This window comes from Spermophilus citellus (assembly GCF_964194105.1).
Source record: "Spermophilus citellus genome assembly, chromosome: 10".
NCBI lineage: Eukaryota > Metazoa > Chordata > Mammalia > Rodentia > Sciuridae > Spermophilus > Spermophilus citellus.
Window position 1 is genome coordinate 42,760,872 of NC_138197.1, and position 15,727 is coordinate 42,776,598.

The 15,727-nt window shown below is 35.0% G+C and overlaps 1 protein-coding gene across 1 annotated transcript in view; it reads right to left on the reverse strand.

Moving 5' to 3' along the window:
* The window catches only part of LMO3 (LIM domain only 3), a gene marked incomplete at both ends in the record, with an annotated part of 51,824 nt that extends 36,748 nt beyond the window's left edge, over positions 1-15,076 (reverse strand). Inside the window, 3 exon segments of the mRNA XM_081311440.1 lie at positions 9,916-10,129; positions 15,029-15,053; positions 15,056-15,076. Of these exon segments, the coding sequence (XP_081167566.1) occupies positions 9,916-10,129; positions 15,029-15,053; positions 15,056-15,076 (260 nt within the window).
* Between the last annotated feature and the right edge of the window lie 651 nt (positions 15,077-15,727).

The following is a 15,727-nucleotide window of genomic DNA, read 5'->3' on the forward strand; positions in this document are numbered from 1 at the left end:
TAAATGTTAATTAATTAACTTATCTTCTTATTTTATCATTTCCCATGCTTCGGATCAATCCCAGGGCATTGTGCATGCTGTTGGCAAGCACTAGACTATTGAACTAAACTCCCATCTCAGGTTTGGCTCAACTTTAAAAAAATGAAAGAACAAAACAACAACAATAAAAATCACTCTCAGTCTTACTACATTTGACTTCAAAAGTTGGAAAGTGGCAGTCTTTGAAAAATCCACATCTCTCAAATTGTTATTACCTAAGTATTCAAAAGATATCAATTACATTGTGATCTGGAATGGATTTACCAACATTATTGGTTAAGGGTTAACCTCCAGAATGCTGCATTGGCAGCTTCTGTCATTAAATAGGCATTTCCTGGCATTTTACACGAAATACTATGATGTAAATAATCCATTAACCACATTAGTGGATGAACACCTAGCGATGTGTCGACTTAAAATGAAAGCATACAATTAGAGCATAATCCATGGGCTAGCAATGGACAGCCAAGTGACTGAATCCTGAGGTCTATTTTCAGATTGATGTTTTACAATATTACTTAATCACAAAGGTTTATCAATAAGGTCAAATAAAGACATTTTAAGAAAGCACAGTAAATAATGAATGAAAAATAATCCCATTCAATTCAGTACATGATCTCTATAATCCCAAATGGAATTGATTCCGTAACAGCTAAGTTGAGTAAACTTTGCAGTGGTTATCAAAACCATTGCCACCTTCCTGGGGGACACTTGGAAATGTATAGGGGAATTTTTTGGTTGTAATGGTGACAGGGATACCAGGGGGCCTTACTGTGGCTGCTCCTAATCCTTGCAACTTTTGCTCTTATTTACTCCAGCTACACTAGCATCTTTGATGTTCCTCCAACATATCAGAAAATCTCCTATTTCAGGACCTTTGTCCCGGCTGCTCCTTGTGCTCTAAATGTTCTTCATGTACATGCCCATGCCCAGCTCCTTCACTTCCTTCAGGTCTTCACTCAAGTTGCCTCTCAAATGAGGCTGCTGTGTATACCCTACATAGTACTGATATCCTTATCTTTCCTCCCTCCCCTCTCCCTTTCTCTCTTTCTCTAACACACACACACACACACACACACACACAACAATAGGCAAGTATAACAAACTTCTTATACTGCTATATTTTCCCCCATAGTTATTACTGTCTTCCCATGTACTCAATTATTATTTTGTTGATAACCTGCTTCCCTTAACTAAAATATAAAGTTTACAGGTGGGGAAAATTTTTTTTTTTTGCATTTTATTCAGTGCTGTATACCAGGGCCTTATTCAGTATCATAGAAAAATGACATCTGTCGAATGAGAAAATGGGGACAGGAATGCTAAGTGTTTTACAAGGAACATCAACTGTACCTCTGTTTATCGTTTACCAGTGTTTGTGCTAAGATTGAACAATACAAATATTTCTGAGATAATTCTATCTTAGTCTGCACCCAAGATATAGCTATGAAGCTCAGCTTTTATAGCTAAGACTAGTGGCTTACAGAAAAACTTTCACAGAATCTAATTTTTACCTGTTATTTATAACTTCCCTTCTTCAAAAGAAATTTTCATCTCTCCTGATCATACCTGCTCTCATTCTCTACATTGGTTCCATGGGTCATGACTAGAATGAAACTCTGTAGAAAACTTCAAGAATAACTTTCTGTTAAGTTCTCCCCAAATTTCCCATATTGAATACCTTAATCTTTACATATTAAAATGTTAATGTATATTTTAAATTAATGTTATATAAAATCAACTTGAAATATAATATTCTACAACCATCATTTACAGAGATGAAATAATGGTACTCAAATTCTTTGCTAAGTGACCAAATAGTTGCATCATGAAACTGTTAAAGAGAAAGCAGGATATGTAATTATTATGATGTAAACCCCAGGACTACCCTCAGTAAGGACTCATTGGAAAGAATGCATGCTTCAAGCTCAAAAATGTTCCACATTTTTCCCCTATAAATAGTCACAGAAAATATAGTTTATGAGTTTTAAGTCTATTTGATATCCTTATTTCTTTGTATTTTTCAAAGTGTGAATGATCCTCAGTGAAATATTCACATGCAATCCTTATAAGTTTTTAAATTATGTTCAAACCATAGTTGAAGTATTCACCTGTCAAATTCAAGTAAACAGGCCTACAGATACTAAGACTCATGTTGAGTGGTTGAAGCTGGGTCCTCTCTCCATTCACTTCTTTCACTCCCACTCACCTAGGTAAAGGAACAGTACTGGTCCACTCATGTTACTTAGTCTTTATATGTAGCAATTGGCCAGAAGATATTTTTATTAAGCAGTTGATATACACAAAATAAGCATTGTGCTTGATTTTATAAGGTATTCTAAAGTGTAGAAGTTCTAAACCTTCTGCTTTCAGTGATATATGAACAGTATATCAAAGTATATCATCATTTTAGAGTTTTGAAATCTTTTTTTAATATAATTTTTGAAAACAGGTAAACATGAATTTCTGTTAGAATTGTGATAATAAGAAAAACCATGACACTATTCTAAAAGTTTTAGAAAATAAGTATACACTAGTGATATCTGAAAATAACTTTCTCCCATTGATGTTGTAGGATCCCACAGCACTAGAGATGGAAATTTATTTCTTCTCTGTGGTAATTTTAGATTATTGTGGAATGTTAGCATTAGCACATTTTAAGACGTTCCATGTCCCCCTTACTTGTCCTTGTCATATCTGATATTTATGTTTGCTAAAAGTGACTTTCTGTTTTTATTAATAGACTAGGTTTAATGTGGACAATGCCTTACTGAATTAGTAATAATAATTTTATTTAAATATGACTTTGGTGTATTTATCTGCCAATAATCTTTGAATTCCTAAGAGTCTTTTATTTTCCCAATAGCCCAGTTGGTGAATTTTTCAATTTCATAACAACACATGCTGATTAGAGTCTAACTTAATACATGAAGCTTAATGTTAATTTTCCAACTTCAAATCAGGAATCTGACTATTCCAAGATGATTATTTATCTCAAGTGTGATTTTATTTTAAACTTATAAAGCCCACAGCTAGACATTTTTACATGATAAAAAGCTAACATTATGGTGCAAAGGAATTCAGCAAAAAGATTTCGAATTTTTACAGAACTACAAAAATACTGTCAAGAAGAAAAAGGTTTATCTAGAAGTTTTGATAATATAGAACAGAAATAAAAAATGGCAGCAGTAAATACATAAGCAACTGATGTAGTCTGTGGATTAGTAGATATGTTTGATTAATAAATCCTAATTCCTTTAGAGAGAAGTTATCTATTAATGCTGATAAAAAAGAGGCAGAAAGCAGTTGTTTCAAAGTAAGAACTAAAAATCCAAATGCCACATTTCTTGCTTCACAATACAAACTTTTACTTCGAAATACTTTCATTTCTTATAAATGCCCTGAAAAGGGAAATATATAGTTATTCATCAAAACAAGGATCTTTCAATGGTGGAATCAGATAGAAAAGACAGTATCAAACTCCATAGGAACTGACAAAAAAACAGAATTAGATGATAAAAATCAAATGGGAATAAATTTAGACATTCTATAATTTTATAGAAGTTGTCTTTCATCTTAGAATGGTGAAGACCCTGAAACAATAGACCAGTGCTATCATTTGTAATATTAAGAAATTAGCTGGCCTCAAATATCTGCATTTTACAGGTTTCAAAGCTTGCCAAAGTATAGACCTAAAACATTAAAAAAAGGAAAATATCTTTTTAAAGAAACATGGCTAATGCAAATGCTGTTTTCTAGAAATGTCTGATGCTTGAACAAAGTATTGCTATTTGTATTTTCCATTTCTTCTTTTTAAGGTTCTGTTCAGCATTTATTCTTCATGTATTTTAACATTTATTGATGGAAGTGAGAAATGCTACTAATTGTTTTGGAAGATGGGATGAAGACACAGTATATGATTTTGAATAGCAGAACACATTCTCATAGTAACTGGAAAAATATTTTCAAACAAAATATGAAAATAAGACTTTGATGTCTTACAGTATAATAATAGAAGGGAAATACAATAGTCATTTTGGTTGGTACAATTCTTCTTTGAGAATATGTAATTTTTATGTGAGGTAGAAAACTAAACCATATAAGACATTTATACAATGAATATATCCATCCAAATTATGTACAAAATTACTACTTTCAGCATATTTTTAAAATGTGATTACTTAATAAATTATGTTTTTGCAGTCAAAACACAGCATTAAAATTTATTAGTCACTTAATGGAAGTTAATGGTGAATTTATAAATGAAGTTCTGGCTTACTGTGATATATTCTAAGGCCAACCAAAAATAGAGATTCTTTCCCAGAATCCTATGTATTTATAAAGTGCAAAATAAGCACTTTTAGCAATTTTCAAATGTCATTCTTCCAGATGCATTTAATCCTAAACATACTTGTAGAAACAGAATATATTTTTGCTAAGTCAGGTACGCCTAACTTACCCATCTCATATGTAAAAACTATCCTGACTAAAGTACTCCATGTGTTATAAAAAGATTTTTTAAAAACCTATAAAGACAGAAAGAGTGGGAAGTATTTTAATACTCTTGGAGGGTTGTATTTTCCATGAAAATATCTCCATTCTATAAAACAAATCAAAAAGAAAAAGTCACAACACTAAAATAATTATCCTGAATATATAAATCCTATTCACTTAAAATGGATGCATATTATAAATATAGATAAATTTGCAAGTGAAAAAATTCTGTGTATAAATTAAATATTATTAACAGAAACTATTGCAGGGTACTTGTCATTCAGGAAGTCTGATGTGAACCCAATAGTTTTTTTCCAGAATGAGTAGCACTCCTATAAAGTATTACCACAAAACAAAATCATCACTCCTGATTTGTACCGCTCCACAAATAGCACATAGTCTGAAATATGTGAAATAGAATTCAATAATGCTTTCCTTTATAAAGGGAAAAATGGACTTAAAATTACAAATTTTTACAAAACTATAAATAAGGCAAGATACTTTGTGAGGAAAATAACAAGAGTATTTTTTAACAGATCATAGCATCCAACACACTGATAAGTCAAAATATTTCATAATACTAAGATCAACTGAGACATTTAAATGTGATAAAAATTATGACTACAATAAAATATTGAAAAAGCTCAAATGAAGCCTATAGAGAAAAAGTTTATTTATAAAGAATTTCATTCCACATAAAAGCTTAAGTTTTTAGGATCCAAACCAATAAAATAATAATGGCCTACTTTCCAGAGAAAATGTTTCTAAATACCTAATATCAGAAAGATGACGTTGAAGGAAAAATGGATGAATACTTCATTCAATATTAACGAAGAAATGGTGCTGTGAATTTCCAGAAGAAACAATATTAACAACATATTCATATTTACATTTAAGGGTATAAATATGCACTAATATAAATTTAACCTTACATAAAAATTGAGAAGCACCAGGTTTGATCAGTGTAAAATAAAGTTATAGCTAGATTTATGCTCTATGTAGCAATTTTATTTTAATTTTCTCTTTTAGAGTTGTTATATTATTATATTAAAGCATATAAAATTTGTTCTCAGCAGAGAAAGCTTCAAATCATTTTAGTTAATTGGCAACTATGGTGGAACATGAAGCATCACTCTTTCCCAGTAGTTTCATTTTAAACAAATCGTGCTCACATATAAAAATAGCAAATTGCATTAAATTTTATATAAGACATTTTACAGCTTCTCATATAGGAATAGCTATAAGCAGCTTTCATGGCATATACCAGAGCAAACAGCTTTGAATAAACTCTCTGGCAAGATATCATTCATAGGGATACAAGATACAGCCTCTATCAACTTAATGCTTAAAATATACCACAAAAAGTTGCAGGCTTAAACAAAAAAAATGAGCAAAAATTGTCCCAAACCTTGAGTGGGAAGTTCTGATATCCTTTATTGCCTCCAGATTGAAAAATAAGGTATCTGGGTATTTCTCCTAATTCTGTCTGGTTAATGCTTGCCACAAAGTCTTAATTCTAAAATTCCCGACTATTTATTCATATTCTCTAAAACAAAATAGTTAGCAGTGACTGGAGTCTCAAACATAATTATTGAATTTTGCTAATTTTACTTAATATGTTCATCTATATACTATAAGTTTTAGGCTCCAATTAAAGTTACTAAGATGCTTTGATTTAATTTGTCATAAAGTCGCCTTTAAAAATAAAATAGATATAAATGTGGGGGACACATTTATAACAGATACGTTTCTGAGTCTTGACATATAAAATGTTATCTGGCAGACTGACTTCATAGTTTCAGTCAGAAAGCATATTAATAGAGGAAGTTCTTAATTCTTCTCTTTCTCTATCTGATGAGTTTTAAAAGAAGGAAAACAGTCCTGCAAATGAGTAAATTTTGTCTTAAATATGGTATATAAGACCAGTTATGGAAATTGAACAAGTCACATTGTGCATAAACTATAGAATATTTTTCTTTCTTTTCCAATTGTAGCTAATTATTCCACAAAGGAAAACAAAGTTGAAATAATCAAATTTACCACAACAATGGTTTCTATAATGCTTAAGATAATATCTTATTTTTAAATTCTTATATTTTTACATTATTTAATATCTCAAATTATTATACAAGAGCTTTTCTAAACCTGTCATTATTGCCACTATATGCAAAATAAAACACAGGTCTTCAAGATTCATTGCTCAAAATTACATTTTTTTAAATTAGGAAGTTTATTAAGAGTTAAATGCCACTGGGAAAAATTATTTACTCTTCTCTAGATATAAAAAATTATCTATCCCACAAAAATGCCAATTATCAGGTAATTTTTATTTATCATTTTCCATATTCTTACTTAAGTGCCTAGTAATGCAGACTGAGAAACACATTTCTGCAAGTTCTTCTTGACCTGTTTGGTACCTCAAAGAAATATCCTTAGGCCAAAACCAAAGCAAAACAAGGCAACTTTTAATAGAAATGGTTAAACATTGTGTGTGCAAAATACAAAAAGAAAATAAGATGAACACAGAGGGAAACAAGAGAAATTATTTTTGCAGTTCAGAAAAATAGAAACAGAATACTACCTATTCATTCACTGATCATATCACGGATTTTATAAAATTAAATAAACTATTTGTTGTCACAAAGTCTTAAAATTCTGATTACACGTTGCTTTATTCATATTTTCTAAAACAAATAAGTTTGATAGTTAACAGTGACTACAGCCCCTATAGCATCCCTGATTTCATATATTGTTTAAAATTATTCCTCTCACAAGAAACATTTTTGAATGACTATACATTATCAAAGAAACTGATTCGTCCATAAATTTGATGTGTTTGTTGATTTAACACATATAATCAGACAATTTTCATTTGTCAATCAGAGGCATATGTGCTAAACATCTATATAACTTCAACAGCATACATGCTTTCCTCACAAAGCTAAATACCACATCTGTGGCATAATCTGTAACATATCACACAGGGCTTTATACATGCACCAATTCTTAAGCTCACTTCTACGATCTGTAAGTGTTGATGAAGTTGCCAAAGAAATCACATTGTATATAGCAAGCCTTCCGTTTAACTAAGGGAAAGCTTGCTGTTAGCAACTTAGTTTGAAATGTTAACAACTTAACATAACAACTTGTCATTAACGTGGTAATGACCAATTTAAAAGGAAATTGTACTCTGAGAAATGAAAATATTGGCCATCAGAATGAGAGTTTGTATTTGACAGAGGATGAAATGTTTATAAGTTAATAGCATTAAAAGTTGGAGCCCATAAGGGGTTGGGGTCATGGCTCAGCGGTAGAGAACTCCCCTAGCACGTGGGAGGCCCTGGGTTTGATCCTCAGCACCACATAAAAATAAATAAACAAAATAAAGGTATTGTGTCCAAGTACAACCAAAAATAAATATAAAAAAGTTGAAGCATATCAGAAATTAACCAAAAGTTATACCATAAAAATCAACATACATTCTTTTAGAGATAGATAAGGATTTCTGATATGAATAGTATTTGCATAAATTCCCTTCAATAAAACACTTAAGTCATCAAAGACCAGCTTAACATCCTAATTTTTATTGCCATAAGGAAGAATAAAGCAAAACAAATCTAAGGTTACTTTCTCTGCTTGCTATTATATCAACAACCATACAAGTTGTTTCACTCACAATGCAAATATTTCACTGGCAAGATATTGTTTTTTTAAAAAAAATTCAGATATTTCAAGCAACTTTAAGATTTCCTCAATTTTTGACTTTTTAAAAAGTATTTAAACAGTTTAATCTTATGTAAACTGTATAAACTCCTTGTTTGGAATTGCAACATAAATCCACTTGAGATACTGAAATTGTAAGCAAATGTAAAAGTCAAAAGGAGTCAAAAAGCTGTGACTGTTGGTTAGTACAGATAAAGCAAAACTGGAAAGCAGTGCTAAATCATGAAAAGCGAATACAAATGCTTTGTGTTGAAACGAGGCTCTAATTCGCAATGAGGAGAGGAGAAGTTTTTATTTCAAAGAGAAAGTTCAAAGACTGGAGAGTTCTAAAAGAATTCACGTTATAAGTTAACTGATTAGTTGTGCCACCATAATGAGGGAAATCCTGGCTGGGGGGAGTCACTTCCCATTGTTGGCACCTTGCAAGATTTTGTGCACTTGGAACACAGGGGAGTAGGAACAAGTGGCCATAATTAGTCAGAAGGCTGTCAGGTGAGGCAGTGCTGAGAGAGGGGAAGAATAGAATCTGATAAACAGCACTGGATTCACCCTCTTGTAACTACCATTAATCAAAAGATGTATTTTTATATAGAGAGATTGAATCTGACTTTAAATAACTGAATTATAGACTAAGAAGGATCTGATTCCCTAGAAAATACCTCCCAGAATGACCAAGATGGTTAAGGAGTTGCTGCTGATTGATAAATTTTGTGTCATAAGAGAAAAAATTCAAAATAAATAGCTTAATGTCAGACTAGAAAAATGATTAATCGTATCAAATGTGAAAACCCAAATGATGCCATATATCATTTCTCTAATTTGATAGATCCTACTTTATTAATATAAGTAATTTGCAGCTAAATCAAGTCACAAAGTTCCCTGAAAAGCAAAATAATGTTTCTTCAGTGGAATTTCTGTGTTGAGTACTAAACCCTGGGAAACAAGTTCAGCCAACTCCACCGGCCTTCTAGGCAGGAACACCTGCTTTGTCTTCAAATTTCCCAGATACGCACAGTTTGGAGTGTACCTATCATTTCCCCATAATGATGGTCTTTATTTTGTATTCTCCATAAAGACACTGGCAAGTCTGAGGCTGTTCAATGCTCAGTGACATCTTTTTGATGACCATTTTGAATGTCCTGGTTGGGGGGGGGGGGTGTATTCACACTTAGGGGAAGTTTTCAAACCATACAATAAATACACCAATAAAAATCACTGACTTCCTCTGACAAATATGAAACAAAAAGCAGAGCCAGTCCAACTCAAGTTGAACTTTTCAAAAACAAAGTTAAAATGTTGAGCTAACCCATTTCTTACAACCTACCTTGCTTCCTTATGCTCTAATAAATAAAATTTGCATACGAGTTTCTACAAAATACATCCTTGACATTAACTGGCAGTTTCAATATAAATAGTGAAATAACTTATTCCCCAAAATGAGTAAGCCAAATTGGAACACTGTAGATACATTTTGCTGGCAGTTCCTTAAGCAGTGATTTGTGTAACACACTGGGCAACATTATTGAAGGCTGACAGGTCAACATATTTCAGGAACATGAACTGGTAGTAAGGAAATGAAACAAACAAACAAAAAACTACACTTACAAACGTATTTTAAAAGGCATCCAGTCATCACTGGGGTGCAAGGACAATTCCTACCTCAGGTAGTCTCTGCGACAAAGGATAAGATTAGCTTTAGTGTACAGGGTGGAGCCCACCTCTCCCAATCGACAGTCGCAGCAGGCACACTTCAGGCAGTCCTCATGCCAGTATTTGTCCAGTGCCTTTAGAAGATACCGGTCCTTGATCTTTCGGTTGCAGCCAGCACAACCTTTCGGCTTGGTGTCTGGCTGAACTGAGAGCATTTGTATACCTAAAGGAAGACAAAACAAAAAAAAAAAGAGAGCTGAGACTACAAGACAGAATAACAAAGATGTCAAAAGACCTCAAACAAGTTAAATATTTAATACTGCCTTTTTCCTAGAAGTGTTAGATTTTCTCTTTTAGGGATGTACTGAAATCTAACTAAATTTTGGAAGTAAAATGTCTCAAACTTTATAAAATCCTTATTAAAAGATTGATGAAGTCATACATATAAAGTGGTAATAATAGTGAATTCATGTTGTACATGGGAAGTTGACATTATATATGTGAAGTTAAATAACATTAAATCATTCTTCACATAGAGCTATTCCTCTAGGAGGAAAATGTGAGTAAATGGCTAACAATCTGAAAAGAAAGCTATTTAACAAACGAATCCATACACAGTCTACAGGAGTCAAAAATGAATTTTGCTTAATGGTTAAAAATTTCACTTAATATATGGTTGGTGGTGGAAGAAAAGTGCACCCTGTGTGGGATTATATGAAGCTTACTTAGCAGTACAGATGTTTAGAGTTAAAAGTACATAGCACAGCCACCCGAAAAGCTCACCAAACCTTTATTGCTTTTTTTTTTTTTTTTGCATCCACATACTTCCTTCTGTGTCCTTGATATTTCAAAGTACTCATTATGTTAAAATCACAAAATATATTTATGCTCACAATGATCGGTCAGTGCCTATATTAAGGGCATGTTACTCAAGTATATACTATTCACTTTTATATAAAACTTAAGTATAGGATCATTTAATTTATTACTAAGCATGCACTTATTTATTTTTGTAGGTGAAAGCAGAAACAATGGAAGGAAAAGTCGAAATATATATAAATTTATACACTCATACATAAATATACATAGAAGATCTACACATACTATGTAGATATAGGGACATCATAAATAAGAAATCTAGCTGGGTTCTGTGTGTTTTACAACTTGGCTGAAATCTTTTCAGTGAATGAATATTCACCTTTGAGTTTCTTCTTATTTCCTAGGTGTCGAACACTCAGCCTTAAAAAAGCTGGCACAACTATTCAAAGCTTCATCTTTATCACATAACTCATTTTAAGCATGATAAAATACTGCAGACATCATCAATTCAAATTCCCTCATTTTACAAATTGTCATGCAGAGACTCAGTGATGTTAAGAGACTCCTTCAAAGTAGAATAAGAGTTAAATGTGGATTTGGGGACAAGCGGCCTTCTTACAATTCAGAGATACCTCTGCTCTACTTTGCTATCTCTCCTAGGCATAAAGTTTCAAACTTGGATGTAGAAGAATACAAAGCACTAAATATACATGCATTTTAAAAAGTTTCAAGGAAAGAAATGACAACCTATTATTTTCTGCATTTTCTTTGCATTTGTCTTCTACAAATTAGCAAAACCCTCATTTCCTCCAATACCTTCCAATGAAGGCAACACTCCTATTATCCCCTTAGCCTTACTTAAAATTAAAAAAAAAAAATACATCGATAAAAAGACATCAAGGTATCTCCATAGCTGAGTAACTTTTCTAGGTATAAATAATAAAGTGCCCATAATAACATTAAGATATTGAACTTTGTTTAGAAAATAACTTGTCTGGTGGAGTGGTAGAGTAGGGGATGGCAAGAAAGGAAGCAGGATGGCTGCTCTTTCTGCATGATATGCATAGCTGGGGTTGTCCAAGCTGCAGACTAGCAGCTGGATTTGTACAGAAGAGCAGGTGGTATCCCTATAGCCTGCTTTCTGTTCTTTTTCTTTGAAGGAACTAGGGCCCAAGTGTAGATTAATCATAACCCTTGATAGCTCTGCTAAATCTCACTCTCTAGAACTTCTAACAAATGAAGTTTCTTTGATCAGAACTAGTTATCCTCTTCTAGCAAGGTTCCACAAGGAATGAATCCCATTAATTACAGTGCAAGTGCCTTTTAGCCACATACCTAAGGGGAGGGGGAAATTTTGATTTACCAAATGACATTTTGGATTTTGTTACTAAAAACATCCAGAAATATATTCAGAGGAGTCATTCTAATTATCTGACTTAGAAGGCTATTATTTTTTAAATAACATGGCTAAAAGGAAAAAAAATCTTTCCTATGGTAGCTAAGCTATGTTATTTCCCATAGCTGTGTTATTATCATCAAGTGTAGATGGTCAGTTATCTTTATTCAAAATGCTTTGCAACTAAGACAGGGGGTACCAACATTTGGCACAAGCAACACTACCCTGCTTGTCTTTACAAAATGTTTTTGTTGTGTTGACATTTTAATTTAGCACTCAAAGGCCAATTAATATTTGAAACTCTTACATTCTATCTGGCCTTGGGCATAAAGGAAGTTTGATAATTTGCACTCCATCCCCTATCTTCTTTTAGGGGACATTATCACATTTCTCTAGAAAACAGAATCTTTTCGATTCCATGCAAGTTAACAATTGTAGAAAAGGAACTATTTTGTAGTCACCACATTGCCATGTACCTAAAAAGCATAAAGCAGTCAGTGGCCTCTCCTCATCATCCAGAAGAAAACGTCTGGGTAGAGTTCTGTGTTCGCAGCTGAGAAACATTTCACAAGTTGCTCATAGCACATCAGGACTCATAACTAGTTTTAGATTGGCATGTAAATTGTTCTGAGGGAAATTCTTATTGCCTCTGAGACCCTGCCATTCTGAGTTATTTGACAGTTTAAGGGAAATCATAATTAAAAAAAGACATAAATAATAGCCTGTGCAGTGTGGTGTGCAGAAATAAGTAGAACCATTTCATTTAAACTCTGGTGAGCTTTTAATTGCCTGGATTGCATTGTGAGGCGGCCTAACGGTTGATTGCCTCCATTATGTTCCCTTGTTCTGTGCCATTCATCCGCACAGTCTCAGCTTCAGTAGTTAACACAACAAAGTAACCACAACTCCACAACACACAGGGGTTTAAAATAATAATAATAATAATAATAATAATAATAATAATAATAATAATAATAAAAGATTTGCAGTACTTAGACACAGTCTTTTATATTTTTGGACTAACTGCATAGAGTGAATGGAAAACATTTTGTCCCTGTCGGAGGATTCACAGAGGACAATTTTGGAAAAGACACAGGAAGAGGGGACATATAAAGGGGGTTGGAAGAGATGAGGTGCCTCCTAAAGATGCTAAAATGCGAATGCAGGTTCTGCAGCTGGGAGCAGTGGCACAGATTAAAAGAATTTGGCCAACATGGCCATTGGATTGCCAAGAGGTACCAAACAAAAGATTTTCTCTCTTCCTGCCCATCTTCATCCTCTCCCCCACCCCCCCCACCCCTGATTGGAAAACTGGATTGGGCCTAAAAGCTTGTTTCTCTCTGTTCACTGGCCCAGAGCATCCCTACAGGCTGCAGCCCCCTAAGGGACAACAATGCAAATAGATGTCCCCAGATCTCTGGCACAGGAGCTGCTTAACTCTGTTCTGCCCCTTCAACTCCCAACCCCCCTCCCTATCCTTCTACCCCCCCTCCCCTTTTTGAGCAATGGAGCTGGGAACCAATTTGATTCCCTTTTTCTCCAATGCAGCTGCAAGGCTCAGAGATACTGACATTTTTCCACTCTTATCAGTTTAATTACAGTTACCATGGCAGCAAAGTGCTAGTGCTTGGCAAAGGCCAACAAGAGATTTGCAAGACTGAGTTCAATTTTGATGCAGCTCACATGCAAAATAAAAAAAAAAAAAAATAAGAAACATACATACACTCTAACAAAGAATCCCTTACGGAGTTTATGCTCCAGCCTTTTGTGGTTGTGTCTTTGCAGCCACACAGGGATGGTTTGCAAAGAATGTAGCAGTATTTGTTGCACCTAGCAAGATTAATTGGTTTAAGCAGCAGTCTCTCAAAGCAGTTACAACAATAATATTTCGGATCTTTCAGAAAGGCACAAAAGCAGCGGAAGAGCAGGAAGGCTTTTGAGCAGCCAAGAGTGCAGAGCGCCGGCAAAGTGCATCTATGATAGATCGTAACCTTACCAAAACTTTTCTCCTTTTTCTGCATGAGTTGAGTTAGGCGTGCCTGAGTTGCAGCAGTTTCGCATTGAGCACCAAGCCCAAAGGTAGAAGTAGAAGGGATTCTCCTTGATTTGGCTCAAGTGTGGACCTGGTGCGCAGCCTGCACCGACCAGGACTCACTATTGTGAAGCCACTTTGGGGAGCGGGTCGGAGTGGAGGCAGGGGTGGGGGAAGGGATGAGGGCGGCCAGACAAGACACGGTGCACACACGGAGCCCCTGGTAGTGTGGCTGTGTGCAAAATGATGGCGAACGACAAAGCCACATGCTTCCCTAACTCTGCCCATAATCCTAAAATCCCAGCGGCCCTTTTTAGCTTCCTGGTAACAAATGGATTTGATTAAACTGTCACATGCAGCGTTAGCATAGCATATCATGTTCAATATGAAAAAGATCATAAATCTGACTTGTATTTCATAACAGCAATCTGAGTAGCCCCTGTAAAAAATGTGCTGCATCAGTTTGAATGTCCACCTATTAGGACATAAGCACCTCTTTCCATGGAACCTCTCCCCTCTGGCCACTTCTCGCCTAATCCCCCTCTCCCCGCCCCCTACAACATAGTCACTTTTTCATCCCCAAGGAACAATATTTTGTTATTATGGCTGTATGGGGAGAAGCAGAAGTGTCAACAACAACCAAGAGGTTGTAATTTCAACTCTTTTTTTTCTTTTTGTAGGGGGTGGTTCATATAAATTTCAGCAAGTAGAAGAAGGGGTCCCAGTACACACCTAGGATTGAAGCCCCTTCCTAAGAGCTGCGAGCAAACATTTTCCAATTGCAAACTCTCCCCGTCCCTCTCTCCCAGGGAGCCAGGGGTGTGGAAATGCTGCAGTTCATGGTGAACTTTGACTATTATCCACTCGAGTCGTACTTGAGACGTTCCGCGCCGCAGCCGCGCTCTCCCTCCTTCCATCAACATCTTCCGCCTGCATCTATTTCATGTCTCATCATAAAAATAATGAAGCCTCACATGATTTAAACAAAATCGTCTCAGTAGAGCTGCAGCCCGAGCGAAAGTTGCAGTGCGGAGCTGGGTTGCAGCTCCAGTTTATGCCTCATTAGGAGAGGCTGGGAAAGAAAAAAAAAAATACCCACATCCGCACACGCACGCGCGCACCCGCAGACACACACACCACAAATAAGCCGACGCGTGTGTACACAGTTGCTGCACTTACCTTCTCAATTAAGCGATACAGGGGGAGGCCGTTCAGTAAGCACAGTGGCTGCTTTGTAGCGCTTCTCCTTGGGAAAGGTCAAAAAGAAGCATTGTTTGAAAAAAAAAAAAAAGAGGGGGGAGGGAATCTCTATTTTTTAAGTTTAAAATAATGAGGTCCTCAAGGATCCGCCAAGTAATGGTGTTGACCGCATCTGAGCCACAGGTGTTCTCCTTTTAGGCAACTGCAGTCCAAGGCTGTCTCTCTCTGTCCGGGCTCAAGACAACTTACCCCAGCAGCGTGCGAGGAGCCGAGCTGAAGAAGCCCCGGCTCTCAGCAGCAAAATGCAATCCCTTCCCAGCCAGACATAATACAGCCAAAGAAAAGGTCACTCAGTTATTACTGAGCCGGCGGAG